Raw genomic sequence first — 25312 nt, forward strand, 5'->3', positions numbered from 1 at the left:
CCTGCATTGGCAGGCGGATTCTTAACCACTGCACCACCAGGGAAGTCCCTCTTATTTCTTATTAAAAGAAATTTAACTCTGTTCATAAGCAGCTCCAACTTATTAATTTTCATGCATCATAATTATCTATTAATTATACAATTTATTCATTCTTTTATTGATAATGATATAAGTTGCATGTAATAATTCACTATTACAAAAAATGCTACAAAGAACATACTTGTATATATTTATTTGTTCACACATGCAAGCCTTTTTCTAGGGTACATACCTAAGTCTAAAAAGTGTTTGTGTTACAGAATATGTGCATCTTCACCTTTACCAGATATTGCCTAATTGCTCTCAAAAACAGTTGTAATACTTTACAATTCTACCAGCAGTGTTAAGAGAATTCTTATTTCTCTACACCCTTGACTTAAGTTCACATTTTTGTCATTCTGATGGATGTGACATATTATCTTGTCTTTAATCTGCATTTCCCTGATGACTAGTGAAGGTATGATTTGTCTTGTCATATTCTTTTCCAATTTTTCTATTAGGTTGTTTTTCTTCCTTGTTGATTTTAGTTCTTCAGTATGTGCTAGAAATGAACACTTCTGAAATTCTGTATTTTGTAAATATACCTTCCAAGTTTGTGCCTTATCTTTAATTTACTTAGTTACATAGAAGTTTTCAAATTATGACATCATTAAATCTACGATTTTTTTCCACTAAGATGTCTTTTTTTAAAATATAATGTTGTATGAAATCCTTCTGACCACCGAAGTCATGAACATACACTCCTATATTTTCTTATCAAAGTATAATATTTTGCCTTTTACATTTACATCTTTACTCACCTGGAGTTTATTTTTGTATTTTTGCCAGGTAATACTTTAATTTTTTCCTATGTGGAGAGTCAATTTCTCCAGTACCACAAATTCACACTTACAAAGGTTCTGTTCAATCGTGTTTAAAACCAGCTGAGAATGTAGGGCTTTTCTCATCTTTAACTGCACCCATGGAGCTTATCACTCATCATGCCCTTCTACAGCAGCATTATCTTATTGCCAAACCAGACTATATATTGCATTCACTCTTCTTGAAATACGTTCTCTCCACAAGTCCTGTTCTTTTTCCTTACTAAATTGTAAACTTATGAAAACAGACATTGTCCAATTCGTCTTTGCATCCGCCATACTTGGCATTGAGTTGATTTTCAAACACTCTTCAATTTTATTCTGAATTTGACCCTTATAGGTGGGAACGCTCACCTAGTATAAGCCATATCTTTATATTTTGGTTTTCACGCAGAAAGAAAAAGCTGTCTTTCATCTACTTTCCCACCAAAATATGCCTAGTGTTTCTAAATCTCTTTTAAAATTTTAAACAGAAACCTCAAAAAACTTCTAATGACTAGGAACCCAAGTCATCCTTTCTGCCCCGTTTGTAGGACAGTCTGCGCTTGGGGTCAACAGCGAAGTTAGGAGGCACCGTCTGCGGGCCTGGCCTGGCCTTGCCCCTTTGCCGCGATGCCAGCAGTGGGCCGACCCAGTTCGGAACTGGGGCGATGCGTCCGTGGACGTGTTCGCATCCATCGTCCTTCCCTCGTCTTCCCTTCGTATCGTCCATAAGCCTCGACCCTGAATACAAATGGCAAGATGTGGAAATTACCTCCCAAGTCACCGTCCATCCTTGTATGGAACGCTGGGATGTCAAACTTGGCTGCCAGCCTTCCTAAAGACGATTTTAGCAGCTCCCGACGATTTTAGGTAGGAGCTGCCGATGGCGCAAAGTTCTCAGGCGACTTCTAGAACCTCTCGCCACCTTCCCCTGCTGCCAGGTTACCATTTCGGTCCGGCAGAGACCCTGCGGTTCCCCTTCGACCGCTGGACCAGGCGCCCCAGTTAGTTCTGGGTGACTTAAGGTCACGTCCAGAAAACAACGGAAAGGACAGATTCGAGGACGCGGAGACCGCCCCATGCCCGCCCGGCACTTCCCCGAGTCTCCGCAGGCGCGGCGGGGCAGGGCGGGGGCGGGGTCGCGGCGGCAGCACCGGCGGCAGCACCGGCGGCGCAGTGATTGGGCGAGCGGGGCCTCTGGTACCCTGGAGCCGCCCGGCCCCGCCCCGGGCCCGCCCCGCGGCAGCCGCGCGCACGCGCCGGGACAGCTTTTCCCATAGGCCCCTGCGGCGGAGCACCGCCCCCGCCCTAAGGCCCGGATCGGCCAGGAGTCCGGTTGACTCACTTGGCTGCGCGCCGGCAGTGCCTTTGAAAGGCGGCGGGAGGCGGCGAGCGCGATGGCGAGCTTGGGTCTTCTGCTGAGCGTGCTGGGCCTGGTCCTGTGCGGGACGGCGAGCCTTGGGCTGTCCGCTCCTCCCGCCCCCACCTCCAAGAAGCCCATCATCGGTGAGGAGGCCCCGGGGGCCGGGGGCCGGGGGCCGGGACCGCGGTGGGCGCTTCCAGCAGCTGCGCTGCGGCGGCTGCGTCCTGTCCTGGAAAGACCCAAGTTCAGGGTTAGGATGTGTGCCTTCCTTTGTAGCACAGGGGCCAAGCCATCATTTGGATCGTGCTGAAATAATAGCTTATTAATGCCTCGTTGATTTCCTCAACTCCAAGGCTCTTAAAACTGGAAGGGAGGAAGGTGCACTGTGAAGAATCCTGCGGATGGTTTTCTTGTTTGTACTTAGCTAGGAATTTCTACTGATTAAACGGATTCTGTACATTCATTATCTTTATTAAAATTTCACTGGCTGAGGGCGCATTTCGAGGAACGATGCATTCTAACGTATAAAAATCGAATTGGCTAGATAATCAAGAAATTATGGTATACCTTGGTCTCTGTCATCTCCAGCAGAGGAGGGCAGCAGCGGCTGGTGTGATGCTAATGGCAATTCTATTCGGTGTTAAAGTAAAGCGTGTCATTTTTCGTTTTCGACAAATGTATGTTTTAAAAAGAGAGTAAAATCAATTTGCATTGCCAGAATAGACATTTGAGACTGGGCAGGGGAAAGCAACCCAGGAGAAATCAGCCCGGATTTTAAATTTGCAGAAAGTAGCTTGTGTGTGGACAGTTAAGACGGTCTCATTTTAGCTGTAGTGTTACGCCTCTCGTATTGTTTTTTGTTTGTTTCCCCGCCCCCCGAAGATGGGCACTGTATTGTGTAACTAAATAGAAAGTAGATGAGCATTTCTTCATGTATATTGGTAGTGCCCAGTTTTCAAATGTGTTGTGTATCAGTGTTTGGAAGTCGGAATGCCTTATTTTATAAGCTATTTAAAATAGTGGTTAGAATCTCCCAGGGGAATTAACTCAAAGTATAATCTCATGTAGTGTGCTGGGAATTGTGGGTGCAGAGGGGAGGGAAAAAGGAAAGAAGAGGAGTGATTCTTTTCCCTTTGCTAGAAACAGTGGTTTCTGGGAAACAAGTCCAGGGTCAAATATAGAAAAAGTAAGCTTTTGGTTTACCCTGATCAGTTAAGACAAAATAGTTAACTGAACACCTGTGTGCAAGGCACTGAGTTAGGAGTGAAAAGGATTCCAAGAAAAGAAGCCGCGAAATTCATGAGATGGCCTCAAAGTATGGGTAGAATTTTGGTCCCATTTTGAGGGGCGGGGAATATAGCCGAGCTCTTGTCCCAGGATGGGGAGGGGGCGGGGGGAAGTTGGTGGAACTTACCGACTCTACTGTACTTTTCTCCTTTCTGGTACCTTGTGTCCACATGTGCCCAGCCCGCCTTTGTGGCACCTCATCCTTGCCTGCCCTGCAACGACTCCATTTTCTATGGCGCTCCCTAATTCTTTCCCTGCCAACTTATTATCCTTAATAAGGGCGATCTTACCGCTCCATGAGGAGAAAAGCAGTCTTACTGAACAAAGTTTGGCATGTGGCATATATGTTAACTGAGTGCCTGATGAATGCCAGTTATTGTAAGAAGCTGGGGATACAGGTGACTGACTGATAAGGACGGCCCTGCCTGTCAGGTGGCCTACAGAGACATTGAAGGTGTTCCAGATGGTGAAGTAGTGAGCGACACAGGCACAGGTATCCTCTCCGGAGAGATGTGTTTTGATTTGTCCGGGATGCCAGTGCTGTGCTGGGGCTGAGGTTTCAGGGGTAAGAGGCAGCCAGAGCTGTAGGTGGGCCCGAGCATCAGGGTCTGTAGAGTTTGTGAAAGTTTAGGAACCCATGGAAGTGCGCAAGCAAGGAGGTACCCCCTGCTGCTTTGATCTCTCTCTCTCGCTATCTCTCTCTCTCTCTCTGATTTCCTTTCCTGTCACTTTGTCCCCTTGCCAGCACAGGACTCTAGTCACAGGCAAGGCACTCCTTGCAGTGGGACAGGCGCAGAGCTGACTCGGGGTCTTTGCACTTGCTGTTCCCTCACCCTGGAACCTTCTTCCTCCAGATACCCGCATGTGGCTGACCCCCTCACCTCTCTGAAGTCCTGCCGACAGTGTCATGTTCTGCCTTCTGAGAGAGGACTTGCCTGGCCACCGCATTTAAGAGACTTTCTTCTTTCCTATAGATTGGACCCTCCCTTCCTTCTCCAAACACACACCTTCTTCTGCTGCTTTACTTTCCTTCTCGGCTCTTACCACCAGCCATCACACTATTGTTTACCCTTTTGATCTTGTTTACTGTGTTTCCTCTCTTCTCTCCCTTCCGCACACTGGCATTAAAGCCCACAAAGCAGGGATTTTGTTTGTTCAGTTCACTCATGTGTCCCCAGCACCTAGTTTGGTGCCTGGTATATAGTATGATTCAGTAATATATGCCAAAACAGTGAATGGTGATATCATCAGATTTCTTTCCATGTGGAGAACTGGTTGGAGTTGGAAGGCAGCTGTTTAAGAAAGGATGCAGAGAGACCTTTTAAGGGGCTATTATAATAGTCTGGGGTCGGGGGGACGCAAGATATTAGTTGCTTGGATTAAGGTGGTGTTGATGATGTTGGAGAGATATGGATAGAAGGTATTTTCACTTTACTTTGTTGTCAAGGAAACGATGTGCCTTAGAGTGTGTGTGTGGGAAGGGAGAGGCCTCCTTCTAGATTGAAGGATCTGTACTCTGAAGTTGACTCTAGCTTTTGTGGAAAAGGCTGGTGCTATTGTACACCTCCTTTGGGGGCTTATTTGGCCTCCCTAATGAGGCAAGAGAGAAGGCTACTTAAAACTCGGATCACCCTCCACGATTCCTTTCCCAAATTCTGTAGATGTGCTTTCAGGAGAAGCTTCATATTTAATTCTGTGAATTAAATGAGTAAAGTAGTGACATTTCTAGGGTGATGTGTTTCAGTTTCTGAGCAGGAAAAAAGGAAATTGCTTGAAACTGCAACTTTTTTTTTGTAATTTAGGAATATTAATGCAAAGGTGCCATAGTGAGAACATGAAAATCCTGGGAAAATACTATATTGCTGCATCCTATGTAAAGTATCTGGAGTCCGCAGGTGCGAGAGTTGTACCCATAAGGTATGATTTGATATTTTTTACACTGAGCAATAGAAACTGCAACTGCTGTTTTATCTCTAAAATTATCTTTTATCTCTAAAATGAATGCTTTCTCTCCTATGATCACATCATTCAAGTGTGTTAACATCACACCTGATTTTTGTCACACATCTAATGCTTAGGAGTCTCTTATTAAGTCGTTTAAAGTATGAAGCTCTGTGCGTCTTTGATATCGTTAGACATGTGGCATGTGTATTAGACAAAGAATGAAATGAGTTAACCTTTACCCCAGAAAAGGTGATCCTCATCAGACATCGTGAAAGTAATGGAGTGAAAGCGTCTACAGCTTCACCAGCTGCATCCCGTAATATTAGGATAAGGAAACACTTAGGGAATCAAGGAGTGTTCTAGAAGAGGACTTTTAAAACACCTTTGCGCTCTACTCTAGAAGTTTGGAAATGACTAATACAGCAGTGTTGCTTCAGTATAAATTACAGGTATTGCAATTTTAAAGGAGGTACATTATTTCTGTGATATAATGACCTAGCATAATAAAATGATTCACGTCATATTCATGACATGACATGATAATAAATGATGCATGTCATTTTGATTTGGAAAGAGTTGAATTTTTTAACAAAAACCTTGTGAGTATTGATATTATCTTATCATCCAAAATTAGTTATATTTTAAGGTCTTCCAGCACCCTCACCTAATCCATTAGAAGTGATTTCACACACAAAACACAACTATTTGCTCTGGGCAACTTGTTTTTGTAAATAATTTCCCATTAAAAAATTGTAACAAAGAAAAGTACTGCTCAAAAAGAACATTAATACTAAAAATGGAAATATTACAATTTTGAGAATGGTACCACCAAATGGTTTTATGTTTAGATTCATAAAGATTGTCTTTTTGCTTGATCTTTTACATTTAACTGTCTCTACTCCAAGATGAACGTTCGCTTTTGACATTAGTCTTCAATTTTTTAGTAGCAGATCTGATTTTTCAAATGAAATCTTATTTGGAACCCAGATAACAGCAGCATTTTAGAGCTGAGGCAGAGGCTCTGGACAGTCCTTAGGACAGTGTTGCAAAGTTTTGATCCTGGAAGCTTTTTCTGCAAGCTCTTCTTTTAGGATATAGTGCTGATAACACAGGTGGGAGATGGAGAGTAAAAAGGCAGGTAGGCCAGTTCAGAGATGGCTACTAGGTGTGAGTAGGCTAGGTGTGAAGTGAGACGGGCTTGGCTTAGAGCAGTGGTTGTAGGGTCGATGGGTAAATGTTCTTAAAAAAAATCAATTAAGACCTGACGAGTAATAGAATGAAAGGGCACAGGGAGGAATAGATGAGAATGACAGAAGTTTTGAAATGGGAAGTTTTGAAACTAGGGAAGTTTTGAAACTGATGATTTGTAGAATACTGGGCCTTAAGACTGAGATACTGAAAACGTGACTGTCAGCATTCAGGTTAATTTCCAGCTTGGGTTCCCAAAGTTCACTTTAAGGTATATTGCTCAGAATTAGAATCATGTGATCCTATAAAAACAAAGTAATGCATGGCAGCTAAATTCCCAGAGGAACCTGCAGAGGATTGCCTAATGTAGAATGAGACAAGTGATCACACTGATAACGTTGGATTCCTTTCTGAATTTCGGATGCTGGGGACCAACTTTTGCAGTTCAGAGGGGAGAAGGAGGAGGATGGGAGGCCTAGACAGCATCCCGGAGCAGTTGAAGAAGTTTGTCTTTGGTGTCCTTCCTCCTTCTGTCTGCTGCCTTCGCCCTCAGGTGGCCGGTGCACTCAGGTTATAATGATCTCCCGCCGCAGGACTAGTGAGACCCACAGAGCGTCCCGCACCTGAGAGCTGGCATGTGGTTGCCCACAGGCTGCTCTTGGTTTAAGAATGTGTCTCATCATGCAGTGCTTAAAATGTCTTAAAATATGTACACGTCAGAAGACTTCGTAAGAGTGTGAATTTTTGGCTTCCTTTTTGTTTGAAGGCAATTATCTGGAGCTCATTTTAAACGGAGCACGTGCTCTCCATTGGCAACAGTGCCTGTCACTCCTTTTCACGTTGCTGAAGCTGTGTCATTTGCCATCATTACCAGACTTTCGCTGTTTTCTTTAAAAAGAACTTGTTGAGAGGGTCTTTTGTTTCAAGAAGGTCTGATAGCATGGAAGCACCATCTGTGTTCAAAGAATGTGACCTGGTCTGTTTTGCCTGCAAGGCCTCTGAGGCGCTTGAGTTTGTGACACCCGCTGCCCCCAACCAACAGTTAAGCCCCTTAATAGTGATAAACAGGGCCCGAAAATTCAGTCATGGGCAATGGGGGAGCCGTTGACTTAGAATGACTGAAGTGACCGGAAACAGGCTGTATGGCTAGCTGGTCGGAGCCCCTGCAGCGCAGCTGGGTGATCTGAATCCGTTCTGGTTCCTGGTGGTGGTAGTTGCCCATCTGCTTTAAATATCCACGGGGAAGATTCTGGGTCCCTGCTGGTTCCTTCTTTGTTGGCACAGTCTGGGGAGATTGAACTGGCAGAATACTGGGACTCACGTGTCATCTTCCTGTCACTTCCCGGCTCCCAGCCACCTGCCCATTTATCCTCCATTTGAGATAGTGGTAAGCACCATGCAGTGTCACCCACTGCTTTGTGGCTCTCTGCCAGAGGACGATGATTATGAATTTCTGAACAGCACAGCTCATTTGGGCTTAGAGGAGAGCCTAGAGGAGTTTTCTGGCAAAGCACAGCTACGTTCTGGGCATCATAGGTATCTCCTTAATAATGGGAGAAGTGTCCTATGGCCCCTAAAACTTTCCTGTGGGGCAGAAATGGACTGTAGTTGACATTTGCCTACTTCTTTTTCGGCAGGTTGAGAAGGCATTATGCCTTTTTATTCTCTTATACAACCAGAAGACTGCTAAACGTAGGACAGTTCTTGCAAGAATTCATAAATAGGATGCTCTTTTCCCTTGTTCTTTCATTCTGTCAAACTTCTGGAAGAGTAACCTGTCTTACTGTGACATAATTCAAGGTTGTAGCCAATTGTCACAGACTAATCCCATGGGTTTTCTCTGGAGAAGGGAATAAAATCATCAATAACGTGGTGATTGTTAGGAAAGCGTTACCAGATGTTTGATGAAGGGAACTTCAGAATAATTACCTGGGCAAATTAGGCCCATCTGTTGGGACCTGCATGTAGTCTGTACCACCTAGATCTGAACTCTTCTGACTTGTGAATACACAGTAGTTCTGAGACCTTTGCAGTTGGTGGTAGGGGTGGGTTGAAGCAGGGACTTGGCATTTATATTTTTTGCCAAAGCTTCCTGTGGTTAAGATAGGTATGCTAATAAATCTCTTAGTCTTTACTTAAAACTACGGAATATCCTTACCTTTTTTTTTTTCTTCTTTTTTTATCTTGGCTAGCAGAGAAATGACTGGTACCCAAAATCTCATGGTCTTTAATGTTTGCATATTAACACATACCTCCCAATATCAAATTACATTAGACAGAGGAAAACAGGTTTACCTGTCTGATTAGCAAAACAAGGATATAAGTATCTGGCTTTCATGTAGTTTGAAAAAAATGCCTCCAGGAAGGCAGAGAGGGTAATATAGTCCAATATTTAAGAATTATTTTTCACCTGGCTTTTAAAATTAATGTGGTGACTTCATTTAGAGGCTTACTTTTCTTCTTAAGTTTTGGAAATGGATGTTTTGTAATTATTTTTATTGTTTTCAGGCTTGATCTTAAAGATGAAGAGTATGAAAAGCTTTTCAAATCTATTAATGGGTAAGTTGCCAACATTGGTTTAATATAGTGTATGAGGTCTAAGCGATGCAAAAAAGTACATATAAATTTAACACATGTTTCTATGTAGCTATCTTACAGTGGTGTAATATTAGTTTTCTGAGTTGAGAGGTGCAGAAGTCCTGCAGAGAGAAGGCAGGTTAAGAAATAAATGTTACACAGTAGACAACATACAATTTTTTTTTAATGTGCGACATAGTCTTTATTCTTTTAATGCTTGTCTTAAATGTTTTGAAGCCACTTTGGAGGCCGTGGCATACTGCTTGCTTAGGGGATGTATAAGTCTTAAGAATGAGGATATTAATGGCTATTTTTCAGAAGGTGACTTGAATAGAACTTGGAAAAAAGTTTTATATCCTCTAGCTTCATCGCAAAAGATATGATTGCTTAGCTCGCAGAAAAAAAAAAACCTCTTAATCATATGAAAAAATGTGCAAACATTACTCACAATTAGAGAAGAAAGCTAATTATAGCAATTAAAAACATCAGGTTAGCAAAGAGCAGAAAATGTGCTAGTACTCTGTGGTGAGGGTTGTGAGGAACAGTGTTCTTATCCTTTACTTATGGGAGTTGTTGATCCAATAATCAATAAACAATTAGTAAGGAATAGAAGAGAGTTTTATTTGAGCCAAATGAGAGGACTATAGCCCAGGAAGAAAGTGCTCTGGAAAAACACGGTTTTATATCTTGACAGAACAAAGAACGTACATCAAACACAACAGGGGTACATTCCTTCAAGGTTTTGGACAGACAGATTAGCACATATACAGCGAGTCAGCATGACCTTGGTGTCTGGGAAGGGAACCTATCTTTGAAGGACTGCTAGCATGGGGTCATAGGAAGGGGAGACATTATCCTGTCTTTCAGAGTGGACTTTTTTTGAAACTTCTGGATAATGCATTATTTTCTTAGTGGGTTAAAGCAGTTGTACAGCACTTGTTTGATGCACCTAAGATAGGCTGTTCTAGTTAGCGTAAAGTTCAAGCCAAATCATGTGTAAGCCAGGATGATGTCCCCATATCTCAATAGGTGAAAATTTCTTCCATCAGGGTTGTAAGTTATATAGTCTTTTGGGGCAGTTTTACAGTATCTATTGAAATTAAAAATGCACATACCATATGACCCAGGAGAAATCCTTCAGAAGGAATTTTATTTTACAAATATAATCACCCCTTTTAACATATACACACTACTATATATAAAATAGATAAACCAACAGGGACCTACTATATAGCACAGGGGAACATACTCAATATTTTATAATAACCTATAAGGGAAAGTAATCTGAAAAAGAAAATATATACATACATACATATACGTACATATATGTATAAAAAAAATGAATCACTTTGCTGTATACCTGAAACTAACACAAACATTGTACATCAACTATACTTCAGTAAAAAAAAAATTAATAAACAGAAAGAAAATATAATCCCCCCTTATGTGAAGACTTAGGCCCAAAACTTATGCATTGTAGAATTATTTGAAATACTTTGATTTAGAACCCATCCAACAGTCCATCAGTTGGGAATTGGATATAAAAAAATAGACTATATGCATATAATAGAATATTATGCACAGGTAAAAAATGAGGCTATCTATAGAGGTTGCCCTGAATCACTATTGTTCTGTGAACCACGTGATAAGAAGCAAGGCACATAGTGGTGTGTATAGTATACTACCATTTACTTTTGTTTTTAAAGTTGGGGTAAGGAGATATGTATAACATATATGAGGTCAACACAACAAATTTTAATGGTGGTTATTTCTTTTTTCTTTTTTTTTTTTTTTAGCGAACACCCATCTTTTTTTTTTTTTTAATTAATTAATTAATTTATTTATTTTTGTTGCAGTGGGTCTTAGTTGCAGCAGGCGGGCTCCTTAGTTGTGGCGTGTAGGCTCCTTAGTTGTGGCATTCGAACTCTTAGTTGCAGCATGCATGTGGGATCTAGTTCCCTGACCAGGGATCAAACACACGTTCCCTGCATTGGAAGGCAGATTCTTAACCACTGCGCCACCAGGGAAGTCCCATAATGGTGGTTATTTCTGATCAGGAGTGGGATGGAGGGAGTCTATTTTACTGTAAAGCTTTTATAAAAAGAACTTTTTAAAAATTTTAGAAAACTGTTCATTTATTACTATTTTTTTTTAAAACTATGTTCAAAACAGTCGTTTGCATTCAGCTCAGTTTGGATCAGTAAATATTTACAGTAAGGTTAGTTCAGTTTAGTGAAACATTTACAATGCCTGTTATATGCAGTGTACCTTGGCATGGACAAAGATAAATAAGTCCAGGAGAGAGTATATGGTGGAACCTCAAAAATATACAGCAGACAATGAGCAGGACTCTAATGCCACTTCAGAAACACCTTTATTGAGCCTTGTATGCAGTTTTTATTTTGGGGGGGGCGGGGCATGCAGAGGTGAAAAGGCAGAGCCTTGCTTTGAAGGAGTTTGTCAACCGAGATGGACAGTCAAGTTTTACTTTATGAATGGACTTTGAGATTAAACATACCAAGTTTGTTCAGAGGCAGCTTTTTAAATACTCAGTCAATGAAAAGGGAGAACTGCTAATGAGTCTTCATTAAGCCACTTTAAACTGTAGGGTTTTCTGCTGGGTTTTGTGGCAGATGTTCTGCCTTATAGTTTATATTTTTCCTACTAGACCATGATCTCACTAACAGCAAAAATTACCCATCTTTGTCTCTGTGGGCTAGTACCTATTACGGAATGAACACAGTCTCAAAAGTGATATTTCACATATCTCAAATTCATATTTAAGTATTTTCAAAAATTTTAATATATTTAATCCAACCTTTGTAATCTCTTTTGAATATCCTTAGTTACTTTAAGAGCTTTTTAGAGTTAGTTTAAAAAGTTGATATGAAAACATAAATATTTTTCTATCTCTCTCCTTTATGGGTAGAGTAAACTAAAGTCAAATGTTTGTGACTCTCCCCTTTTTTTTCCTAGAATTTTTTTAGAATGGTAATTGTGTTCTTTTTCAAAATTTTCTAACACCATTCTTATTTCTAAAGAGATTTCAGGGTAATAATAATAAATTTAAAATTCCATGGATATTTAATTCTAGCCTACTATATTTTTATGACTAGTTTGTTCTTTATTGTTAAAACAGATATTTTTTTGTGAGCTAAGCCTGACTCATGATTATGGACCTGCAGTTGATTTTGGCATCTCTGATCATCTTAATTTAAACCTAGCTATACTTGGAATTTTATTTCTACTTGATTTCTAGCTGTGTGTACTCTCCTCCCCTCCCCCCATTTATTTTACTTTAATTTATCCACACTCTATTTCAAAAATAAACTTGTTTATCCAAGAAGTTTGGTAGAATATGCACAAATGCATTGTTAACTGCAATAGTTTACAAATGGGTGGGATTGTAAATATTTTGTATTTTCTTATTGCCTAATTTTTCTCATTTTCTCTAATGATCTTGCTGCTTACGTAATAAGGAAAAGTTGTTTTAAAATAAAAAAATTATTTATTTTCTGGAAGTGGGGAGGGGTTGAAATGCACCCTGTTTGATGTTGTTTCAGAATCCTTTTCCCTGGAGGAGGTGTTAACCTCATGAAGTCAGGTTACGCCCACGTGGCCAAAATATTTTACAAGTTGGCCATACAGGTAAACCTCAGTTATTTCTTATTATTCCAGGTGAGTTTTTGTAATTTTCCACGAGGATAGTTCTTTTTTTGAGCACGTGGTAATACTTCCTGCACAATTACCCTAGTCTCGTCACACCTTTAACTTTCGCGGTGCCTGTTCTTTTCCAGCCAGTGGCAGCTCTTGCCCATTTTCTCTGCACTTCATTTAATTCTGGGCTCCAGGGAGCCCTCAGAGCCCTGCTGGCCGGCCCTCTCTGGGCTCATTAACGTGAACCAGGCCCTCGTGGTGGCTGAGTAAGCTGTCTTCATTATGTACTGGGCATTGTTCGTGTGTTGTGTTTTTTGGGTTTTTTTTTTTTAATTATTTTTTTTTGGCTGCGTTGGGTCTTTGTTGTTGTGTGCGGGCTTTCTCTAGTTGCGGTGAGCGGGGCTACCCTTCGTTGCGGTGCGTGGGCTTCTCATTGCGGTGGCTTCTGTTGTTGCGGAGCACAGGCTCTAGGCACGTGGGCTTCAGTAGTTGTGGCATGCGGGCTCAGTAGTTGTGGCACACGGGCTTAGTTGCTGTGCGGCATGTGGGATTGTCCCGGACCAGGGCTCGAACCCGTGTCCCCTGCATTGGCAGGCGTATTCTTAACCACTGTGCCACCAGGGAAGTCCCTGTTCATGTGTTGTTATTTCTCATCTCCGTGCAGTGACTTGCAGAGCCTCTCGATTCCTTTGTAGTCTCACACTGCTCCTGCCTTTGCACCATAGCTCAGACCCTGGCTATTTCTCCCCTGAACTGTTAACAGCAATTTTCTAATTAATCTTGCTGGTCCTACTGTCTCCCCCAACCTTAAGAATTTCCTTAAGAAACTGCTTTTAGCATATGAGATGCTTGTTTGAAAACTTTTAATGGCTTGGCTCGATGACCCGTAGCCTTTTATAGTCTTTGAGTCAAGATATATAGTGTGTCCACAGCTCACCTTTTCCAGACTTTGCTTGTGCAGGTAATTGCAGCCAGGCTGGTATTTCCATATACCAGGAGGACTCTGTGTCCTCCTACTTCAGATCTGCTTAGGCTGTTTCTTTCTACCCTGTCCCTAATTTGTGCCTTAGCCAGCTTTTCAGAAGCCCAGAGGCAGAATATCTTGAAGTTAGCTGTTCATGTCTCATCAGATCGCATGGCTCTGACACCCTTCGAGGCATTCCTCATTTTATATCATATGGTTCCATGTACTTAGGACATGCTCAGTGGATATTTTTTGGAAAAACTAGCGAACAAAATTGAAATTTTTTATAACATGAGTGATTTAAAATGCATTTGGAAAGCATATATATGAACATTATAAAGCCACTCTTCCTTTGCATATAGAGACTCATGTAACTGGCTTGTTCAATTTAAAAAAAAAAAAAAAGGGAGCCACCTAACCCATAAGACCCAAAGGCCTATTTTAAAAAAATGTGATTAGGGCTTCCCTGGTGGCGCAGTGGTTAAGAATCCGCCTGCCAATGCAGGGGACACAGGTTCGAGCCCTGGTCCAGAAAGATCCCACGTGCCGCGGAGCAACTAAGCCCATGCGCCACAACTACTGAGCCTGCGCTCTAGAGCCCACGAGCCACAACTGCTGAAGCCTGCGTGCCACAACTACTGAAGCCCGCGCACCTAGAGCCCGTGCTCCGTGATGAGAAGCCCACGCACCGCAACGAAGAGTAGCCCCTGCTCGCCATAACTAGAGAAAGCCTGTGCGCAGCAACGAAGACCCAACACAGCCAAAAATAATAAACAAATAAAAATAAATTTTAAAAAAATGTAATTAGCTACCTGAAGGTTTCAAAGCAAAGAAAAAAGCTTAGCAACCTTGAACTTCCATTTAGCTGTAGCCACTGGGGTCCACAGGCCCTGATGAAGAAGCCCTGAGAAGTGACTTCTGTGAGATCTATTCGGTTCCACTCTGTGTCCTTTGCTCTGCTGATCACAACAAACAAAAGACGTGGTCCCAGCAAGGGGGGTTTAACATTTAGTTCAGAAATCAAATTTGGTGCATATGGAAACAGAGAACAGTTCAACCCTCTTTTGTGTTTATTGTAAGTGAATGCAGTAAGACCCTTCAACATAACGTTTACAATTCTAACTTCTAAAAATAAAATTTTTCAGACTTGCATATAAAAGTATTAAAATCCTATCTTGAGATAGGAAGTATAGGAATTAATGCTGTTCTATATTTTTCTCATTGAAGAACAGAAAAAAACTCCCTAACAATTTCCTCATTTAAAATGAGTTACTGTTACATTTTACAGTCTATGCAGGAAAACCACTGCTTTTAGAAAAGTTACAAAACCCATTTTTGTAACTATCAGCACATATGGGTTTAATCTTTGGTTAATCAGAAAGTTCAGTCGCTGGAATCTCCCCCAGTCACACTGGTTGTTGTGATTTCCTCTGAAGAAACCCAGTACATTTGTACTTTTTTAGTTGACAACTTTTACTCTCTGAAATTTTATTTTGCTTTTGCTTGCCGACTGTTCCTTTCCTTCCAGATCATGGCTTTCACCTGATTTAAATCTGATTAGCTGAAGGTGGTATAATGCAGCTGTTACTATAAATTCTGAGATAATGGAGGAAAGACTTCCATTCAGAGTATGTTCAAAACTGGACAGTCACTTAAAGCAACAAGATTTGTAGAAAATGTATAAATAGGCATTTATCTAGCATTATCTTTGATATTTACAGTCCCTCAATGTTACATGTGTTGTTTGGTAGTTGACTGGCAAATGTCTGTATCTTTCCCAGCACAACTGAGTTTGGATAGTTTGGTTAATTAAACCTGAACTATTATGTGGGAGCTTGATCTAAAGAGAGATTAAGTGATAGCCTACTGATAGAAGAGAGAGTAAGTGATAGCCTACTACTATTGATCCTGGAAAACTCCTTAGAAATCCATGTATACCTCAGGTGCCAATCTTGTATGACAAACCAAATGTATAATTTTTATTTTGAAAAGTTTGAGTAAGCTTAGTTTTCTCTTTATTCTGCACAGGGTTTTGGTAATGGAGACTATTTTCCCACGTGGGGGACCTGCCTTGGATTTGAAGAGCTTACGTATCTGGTCAGTGGGGAGAGCTTATTAACCCTCACAGATACTGTTGGAATTAAAATGCCCCTGAACTTCACTAGAGGTAAGAATTCTCTTTTGATCCTTAAAAAACTATTAACTGGGCAGGATTAGTAAGTTGCAAATATCAGAGTAAAAAAATGTTCATAACATTTGTTAATTTTTAAATTATTTACATAGGCTGAAGATGTGAATGATCACTTTTGTACTGAGTTATAAAGATGGCTTAAGGAATTTTGAATGTTGATAACTTTTTGCTTCTAGTGACGTCAGGACAGTGCATGATTAAAAACTCTAAAATCAGACTTGGTTTTGAGTCCTAGCTTTGTCACTTCTGCCTTGGGGAATCATTTAACCTCTCTTAGCTTTAATTTCCTGATTTGTAAAAGCGTTTACCTCTTAGGATTTTTTTGTGAGGATTGAATAAGATAATGTTTTCCAGGTACTGTGATAATCACTTTGAATATTACCCTAATAAATGTTAGCTATTATTATTATAGTCAGCATTTTCCCCTTGGCTGTGTACTCTGTTTCCATCCCAGCTAGGGTGCACTGCAATTCCATTCTAGTGCTAACCACCCGGAGTTAGCACAGACTCCAGTTAAAGGTTATCTCCGTGACTAGACTGCCCTTGTGTCAGATACCAGCCACAAGTCACACCCCCAGGCCACCCATACGTCTGATCAGCTGGCCATGAATCTTGGGATTCCCACAATCCCCCTCAGGTTTAATCATTAACTGGAATGACTCTCAGAACTCAGGAAAGTGCTATGTTTGCAATAAAGAGTTTTACTGTAAAGGATACACATGGGACAAGGTCTGTGAGGGAATATAGGACTTCATGCCCTCTCCCTGTTGAGTCAGGGCACGTCACCCTCCTGGCACATCAATATGTTCACCAGCCCTGTATCTCCGGTGAGCTTTGGTGCTCAGAGTTTTTATCGGGACTTTATTGTGAAGGCGTGATGGATTAAATCATTGGCCGTGTTTTTGAACTCAATCTCCAGTCCCTGTCTCATCCCTGGAGATCAGGCTAGCTCAAAGTCAGACCTACTCTAGAAGTCCAGTGCACGTCCATTGCACTACATAGCCAGGTAAAGTCAGACCTGCTATAATCACGTGGTTAGTTTTCCTGATAACCAGCCTCATCCTGAAGCTGTCCAGGGGCCACCTTGTGTCACCTCGTTAGCATTACAAAGACACGCCTATCAGTCAGGAAATTCCAAGGGTTTAAAAGCTCCCTGTCAGGAACCCAGGACAAAGACCAGACAAATTCTTTATTTACCAATCCGTGTAAATAGATAATGATTCTTGTAGGTTACTTGATTTCTGAATCGTCAGAATTGAATGCTACCAACCATTCCTGTTCGTTCTCATAAGGATTTTGGATAGAAAGTAGTAGTTGTTATACATTGAATCTATAAAATGCTCTATACTTTTCAAAGCTCTTTCTCACATTATCTCACTTAATTACTGTAAGAATCCTGTGGGAAGTGTATGTATTAGGTCAGTCTCTTTTGGTTGTATGTGGCTAAAACCGAGTTTATACAAAAAAAGGAATGAAACCTGCTGAAGTAAGGTATCAGTGGATTTTTATTATCTGGGGCTCTGGGATTCTAATGGAAGCCATTAGCATCCTGAATGAGGGGTTCATTTAGGGACAGCTGGCATTAGGGCCTTGAACACCATCAGGATTTTCTTATCCCTTTGCTGGTGTATGTCTGTGTCAGACTCCAGAGCCTTCATTGAGGTAAATTGCTTCTTTTGATCTATTTAGTGAGTAGAATTATCTTGGCCTGGTTAATGTGTTTTCCTACGTTGTTGGTATTTTTAACCATTTAAGTCCCAGATACCTTTGAAAATGTGTTAAAAGTTCTGGGTCCTTTCCTGAGAAAACAAACATATACACATGTGGTATATTTTACCTGTTTTTCAGCGCTGTCTAGAGAACTCATTTTAAAATCCTCTGCTTACTCTATGGCTAGCCTGCTCATTATCACGTCTGAAGAATTTTAGTTATTTATGTTACAATTCTAGAAGAAAAGTACTTAAGTATGGAACATATTTGGAATTGTGTGTTAAACTTATTTTGTGCTTGACTAGAATACTTCTGTGGAAACGATGTGTTTGCATATCATTTAGTCATCTTGATTATGTCTTAACAATGGCCTCTCTCTGGCTGTAGATCAGTGACTTCAATGGATTTTATTTTTTCTGTGTTTAAATTATTTCTTTTTATGCTTAAATTATTTCAGGTCCGTTGCAGAGCAGAATGTTCCAGAATTTTCCTGCTGACTTGTTGCTGTCGTTAGCAGTAGAACCTCTGACTGCAAATTTCCACAAGTGGAGCCTCTCTGTGAAGGTATCACATTAATAACACAATGAAATTAATGCATTTAGATTTACTACAGAAGTAATTATTTTGTTTTTATTTTTGTACTTTAGAATTTTACAATGAATGAAAAGTTAAAGGCGTTTTTCAATATATTAACTACAAATACAGATGGCTATACTGAGTTTATTTCAACAATGGAAGGTATGTATCACTGCAGATGTACACTTTATTTTACTTATTATATTTATTAATTTTGATTTTATAGTTCTCTTATGAATAAAATCATGTTACTTTGGGGACTGAAGTTAGAAGTTAGGGCATTTTTGGAGACAGGAGACCTGTTTTGCCCATGTTCCAAATCAATTGTGGTTTACCTGGGTCACCTTCTATGATAGGGTGATGAAAAAGGGAAGTGAAGAGTAAGGGGAGAGTGGATGAAGAAATAAATGGAAAAAGCGATTTCTATTTCTAGCAATAATGCAGATTAAGTACATGCTCCAGACAACAACAAAAAATGTGATTGACGTACAGAAAAACATCTTCCTAAATAAATACATTGATGAAGTGACAGTAAGGGTATTCAGGCCCCAAATTGTAGGAGGTAAGTGGAGTATTTAAAGCAGCCTTATTATTGAGTCAGGAGAGCTTGAGATGAACCTTAGGAGCCCCCTCCCTGGAGAGTACCCCCATGGAGCAGGACCCGAAAGGCTGGACCCTCAGTGAATCCTGCCTGCAGAGCTGCACCGAGAGTTTGCCATCCTGAACCGTAGCGCTAAGGGGGTGGGCTGGTAGATCAGTAAGCCTTGAGTGTTTTCATGAGAGGCCGGTCTAGTGTGGCCTGCGCTATACTGACTGGGAAGTTCGGCACATCTTAAGTCAAGAAGTGTGTTTGAAGTTATCTCGGACTGATAGTGCCTCAACGTGCGTGGCAGAAACAAATATCAGTAGTTCTCTCTGGAGGAACCTGCATTTATCCGGGACTTTTAAGAAGTTTCCATCTGAGGTTTTAAGGAAAGTGATTGGTTCATAGCCAAAAAATCACAAGTGCACAAGGAAGCAAAATACCTTGAATGAGAGCTTGCAGAAGCAGTAGGTGGTCTTTGAGCTGGTGAGACTGATTAGTGCTACTGGCGAGGCCCGAGTACTAGACTGGAATCACCTGGGACGAAGCGGAAGTGGTTCACGTTATTCACAGACTGTGGCCATGTCACTGGCTGTCTTGTTGGGGGAGGTCAGATGTCTGAAGGTTCAGAAACGACCTCCCCGGAATTCTGGGGAAGGCTGATGGATCCAGTCTGAAGTGAAGCACTCTGAACTTATCTCTCTAACCCTGTTTGCCCTCCTGTATTTCTTACTTTAGTTGACAGCGTTGACATTGACCACATCATCCAGGGTTGGCTGTCCTTGACTTCCTGACCTCATCCTCCACATCTAAAAAGTCCACGCCACTTTCTACTTCCCAAATCCTTCTTGGGAATTCTTCTTCCCGAATCTCTCTATTCCTCCTGTCCGACTTCAGCATTAACCACCTGCCACCTGTGTTGCCGCAGGAGCTCCTAACTGTTCCACAAACCTGCCTTCCAGCTGGTCACCAGCAATCCCCGAGATTCCAGTCTGACCTCATTGCCTGGGGAGAAGGCTCCTCAGTGGCTCTTTAGCACTTGGAGGATGGAGTCTGGATTTCCCAGTCATTTACTCATGGTCTCCCCGCCTTCATCGCCGGCCTGGATTCCGTGCACCCTGTTCAGTACACACAGCCCTCCACAGAGCAGCACTTCTTGCCTCTGTGCTTTTTCTTATGTTCTTTCCTCTCCTCTGAAAAGCTTTCCTTCCTCCCCATTCCCTTCTGCTGATGACCTCTTAGCTAGCTTTAAGAACTCAGGTTAGTGGTCAGCTCCTGGAGGCCATCCCTGCCCGTTATCCTTTCTCTCCACATCCTCAGTGCTCCTGCTTTATACTTGCTCTGCACTTCCTAGGAATGTCTCTTTGCACTTATTTCCTCATGTTCTATCTTTCCTCCTAGGCTAAGAGCTCATTGAGAGCTGGGACTGTGTCATTCTTTGTGTTTCCAGGACTTTATGGAAATCTCAATAGATGTTGAATAGATGAGTAATTATTTAAATGAAAGAGTATTGGCTTGGAAATTAGGGAATAGGACTTCCTGTTGGTTCTGTTCCTGGCTATGTCATCATACCAGGCTCATTTGAAATTTTTATCTTCTGAAAATTTCCTGACACCTACTAGATAGAAACACTTGAGATGCTCTTATTTGCGCATTTCCTTCCTGTTCTTGATATTTTGTTCTAAATTAGTGAGCCAGGGCACATGATTCCTAGAGTTGTCAGGAACCTGCATTGATCTTTTAGTGACGCAGTTTACAAAAAAGAGTAAATCTCAACTTGTTTCTGAATGTCAGTGTGTATCTCTGTCCTATCCATTCACCTATGTATCTATCTGAAAAATCTTTATTACAATTTATCACTTAGGGTATTTCTTTTTTTAAATAAATTTAATTAATTAATTAATTTATTTATTTATTTATGGCTGTGTTGGGTCTTTGTTGCTGCATGCAGGCTTTCTCTAGTTGCGGCGAGCGGGGGCTACTCTTGGTTGCGGTGCGCGAGCTTCTCATTGTGGTGGCTTCCCCTGTTGCGGAGCACGAGCTCTAGGCGTGCGGGCTTCAGTAGTTGCAGTGCATGGGCTCAGTAGTTGTGCCTCTTGGGCTCTAGAGCGCAGGCTCAGTAGTTGTGGCGCACAGGCTTAGTTGCTCCGCGGCATGTGGGATATTCCCGGACCAGGGCTTGAACCCGTGTCCCCTGCACTGGCAGGCGGATTCTTAACCACTGCGCCACCACTTAGGGTATTTCTTATTCTAAATAATACTTTTCATATCTCAAAGAAATATATTAGAAGATCTGCCTTTCAGTTACCTGTGTGTAACAGTTAATTTCCTGGTCATCCAGCCCATGGGTCTCCTGCTGGTGGCATCACATGTGGTTCCAGACGAGAGGAAGAGAGTTTGTCACAAAGAAGGAGGGAGGGGAGGGGCACAGTGGGGAGGGATGGAGTAGAGTGACCGGAGCTACTTGCTGGTAGGTTCTTTTCCTCTTGTGAATCTAGACTGAAGAAGGCTAGGATAAAATAGGTTTCCTTCTTCTGACATGATCTCTCTTAGCAGAGTCTCATGGGATATGAGGACAATGCCCTTTTCCCTAGATATCTCTACTTTTGGATAATTCATTTCTCTAAGTATTTTCCCATGGTAGTCAGGGTTATAATTTCAAAGCAAAAATAATAGAGGGAGAATTTTTTTTTCAATTAAAATGAGGAAAGGCATATGTGAAGAGAAAAAGAGATGAGTATAGATATTTCTCAGAAGGTAAATATTACACATATTTTTTAAAAATTATGGAATTTTAAAACCATATTTAGAAGTAGAGTAATATAATGATCCCCTGGGTACCTTTCTCTAAGCTTCAACAACTATCACATTTATGTGGCCATTCTTGTTTCATATCTATTTTCTCCTCATACCAGCTTAGTTTTAGAGTAAATTCTAGGGATCGTATCATTTTTGTATATAAAGATATTTAAGAATTCTAAAAATAAATGAAGTACATTACCAAAAATCTTTCACACCAAATTTAAACTTTTAAAAACTATTTAAAAATTGGCACCATGAAACCATGAACCTTTCCATAGACTGAGAGAGAGACACAGTTTAGCCTGAGACTTACGTAAAAGGACACTAAAGATGCTGGCATAGTTCATGCTCATGTGAATGTCATTATAGGAGGGGATGAAAACGCGGTATGAAGTGGGGGGAAGAGAGTTGTAGAAGAAACGTGTGACTAATCAGATGTGCACTTGACTGTTGAGCTGGGATATATTCAAAGGCTCAGTTATTTCACTCTACTCTGACCACCTAGTAAAGCGAATCATATTTCAAATTATAAAAGGTTGTAAGTCAGTGAAATATTGTATTGTGAACTTTCACATTGACTGTGAACTGAAATTGTTTGTGTCTGAGAGAATGTGCACAGTTTAATTTTGTCTGACATTGGGTGTTATAAAAATAATGTTTTACACAGGATGTAAAACATAATTTAATTGTAAGTAACATCCTAGACCATTGTTACTACTTAATACTCACCAGTCTGTGTTCTTTGTGCAGGATGCCAGTATCCAGTATATGGTGTCCAGTGGCATCCAGAGAAAGCTCCTTATGAGTGGGGAAAATTAAAAGGCATTTCCCATGCGCCTAATGCTGTGAGGGCTGCATTTTATTTAGCAGAGTTCTTTGTGGCTGAAGGTAATATGGGGCAGGGGTTATAATTTTATCACCCTAGTGTGGTTTTGAAGGAAATTGCCCTCATCTGAACTTCTGTGTACTTTTACTCCATAAATGTTCTGTAGGTTTAACTTTAAAAAAAAATTAATTCATGTGAAAGCCCTGAAATTGAGATATTAGTCATTCAAATCAAATCAGGACAGTTATTTCAGTTAACAGTATTGTATACTCTAAAGTGGGCTGATTTCTTGAACAACAGCATAAAGATTGTTTTGTTTTGTTTTCTTGAGTACTTTTTTTTTTAGATTACCCTCCAATTACTCTTCTTAGGGGTAATGATTTAATTATGACATTCTCTGAGAATTAGATCTTACTTTTCCAAGACAGTTATGTAAATTGAATCTATACTCATCGGTCTGTGGTTTTAAGGCTGCCTGTCTGTAGGTATTGGCACATGGGAGAAAGTTAATATGCTTTGCCTGCTTTCTCATGATGAAAACACAGGCATAGTCATGCTATGTTATGTTTGTGGGTAAATTGAGAATTTGGTTATAGATGCTTGAGTTTTAGTTGAGTGATACGGGTGTAAGACAGAGCTACGAACACAACTTGCAAGGGATAGGGCGTCACTCCGGCAAGTTGCAGCCCCGGGATTTCCGTGAGCTTTGTTTGCATCCTCGCTTCACGCTTGCCCTGAGGTTTTATCAACCCTCCGTCCACACTCGCAGGTAAAGTGCTTCCTCCTGAGTTCACTGTGGTTGAGAATTGTGCTCAGTTGAGTGGGTCGTTTCATTACAAAAACCCCAAGTTAAAAAAAAAGTTCTCGCATGTGTAGTATTAGTCCCAAGAAACATTCTCATGCCGTGTGTGTAGGAGTGAATGAGAACAGCAGAGAGCAGAGCAAGGCTTTCTGCAGCAGTGTCACAGGCACGGCTACATGGCCTTCATTTTCCAGTATCCTCTTTCTGAAAATGCTATGGAAGCCTGTATTTACTTTATTTTGACTTTAGGGTAAAGTCTGAGCCCTCACCCCCTCACACCTAAAGTTTAGCCATGCGACTTCTTTGTGCCTCCTTGCTTTTCAAATTTCTGCCTTACCTGGGGGAGATGCCTCCCTTCTCCACTGCCTCAGCTTTGCCAGTTTCTCCATCCTCTTGAAGCGTCTTCCTGATTAGTCTATAAAAACTTCTGTGTGGTTACTAGACAAGACTTCTTTTTTTTTTATTTTTAAATTTTATTTATTTATTTATTTATTTCTGGCTGTGTTGGGTCTTCGTTTCTGTGCGAGGGCTTTCTCTAGTTGCGGCAAGCGGGGGCCACTCTTCATCGCAGTGCGCGGGCCTCTCACCATCGCGGCCTCTCTTGTTGCGGAGCACAGGCTCCAGACGCGCAGGCTCAGTAATTGTGGCTCACGGGACCAGTCGCTCCGCGGCATGTGGGATCCTCCCAGACCAGGGCTCGAACCCGTGTCCCCTGCATTGGCAGGCAGATTCTCAACCACTGCGCCACCAGGGAAGCCCTAGACAAGACTTCTTGAGCGTTTGGACCTTGCCTTGTGGATGTTGCCATCCCCAGGCCGTGCATCAAGCCATGCACACAGTAGGTGTGTAGTAGGCGTTTGAATGAAGGGGGAGTGAGCACCACGTGGGGTCTGGTGCAGGGTAGGAACGGCTGCTGTCGGGAAGGCTCTACTCCAAATCAGGTGCTGCTTTATTTGGGGAAAATTTGGTAAGACGTTTCTCCTTTTTGCTGGCATTGTCCCACTTAATAATGCTGATTATAGGAAGAAATATTTTAAAGTAGGCTTTTGAAAATTGTATCCTATCTTTTTAAAAATTAACGCTTTCTTTTTCTTGCAGCTAGGAAAAACAATCACCATTTTGAATCCGATGTTGAAGAGGGCAAAGCACTAATTTATCAGTACCGTCCAGTTTATACTGGGAACATTTCTTCGTTTCAGCAAAGTTATATATTTGATTGAAAGCCTTCAATGTGTTAACAGAGAAATTTTGATTAACTCCATGATTAAACTGTTGTAATAACTTGCTACTCATGACGATAATAGAAGGCCACAGAGATTCCTTTTCTATGATGTTACTAGCTCTGATTCTTCATTCAGTATATTTGACTATTTATATCACATTTGATAATCAGTCAGTGAGACAGATACATAATCTGAGTGTTTTTCATGGAAAAGCTTTCTTTTATCTGAAGATTAGAAAAAAATAAATTTATTGAAAATACAGATATTTTATTTTTTCTAACTGATTGATTCTGGAAATACATACCACTCCCTACCCATCCACCTACCTCATCCTTGCTGAAGACTCTTTATTTTTTTATTAATTTTTATTGAGTTATAATTAACATACAACATTATATGAGGTGTGCAACATAGTGATTTGATATTTGTATACATTATAAAATGATCATCACAATAAGTCCAGTTAATGTCACCATAGGAGATCGTTACAGTATCATTGACTGTATTTTCTCTGTGTATATTACATCTTCAGGACTTAACTTATTTTGTAACTGGAAGTTTATATCTCTTAATCCCGTTTACCTACTCTGCCCTACCCACTACCTTTCTCCCCTCTGACGACCACCTGTTCGTTCTCTGTATCTATGACTGTTTCTGTTTAGATGTGTTTGTTCATTTGTTTTATTTTTTAGATCCCACATATAACTAAAATCATTCAGTATTTCTCTTTCTCTGTCT

The 25312-nt window shown here is 41.0% G+C and overlaps 1 protein-coding gene across 2 annotated transcripts; it reads left to right on the forward strand.

Annotated features, from left to right (window-relative positions):
- The first annotated feature begins 2158 nt into the window (after positions 1-2158).
- GGH (gamma-glutamyl hydrolase) lies at positions 2159-25293 on the forward strand. Of its 2 annotated transcripts, XM_036830996.1 has the most exons (9): positions 2159-2387; positions 5334-5448; positions 9172-9222; positions 12804-12888; positions 15890-16028; positions 18220-18326; positions 18410-18500; positions 22474-22611; positions 24450-25293. In XM_036830996.1, exons 1-9 carry the CDS (start codon positions 2279-2281, stop codon positions 24569-24571), a joined length of 957 nt encoding a protein of 318 aa, XP_036686891.1. In that variant the 5' UTR covers positions 2159-2278; the 3' UTR covers positions 24572-25293. The 2 variants fall into 2 exon arrangements, with proteins under 2 accessions (XP_036686891.1, XP_036686892.1); XM_036830997.1 differs by lacking the exon at positions 22474-22611 and having other exon boundaries at positions 2182-2387; positions 24450-24835.
- Positions 25294-25312: the final 19 nt, after the last annotated feature.

This window comes from Balaenoptera musculus, chromosome 17 (genome assembly GCF_009873245.2).
Source record: "Balaenoptera musculus isolate JJ_BM4_2016_0621 chromosome 17, mBalMus1.pri.v3, whole genome shotgun sequence".
NCBI lineage: Eukaryota > Metazoa > Chordata > Mammalia > Artiodactyla > Balaenopteridae > Balaenoptera > Balaenoptera musculus.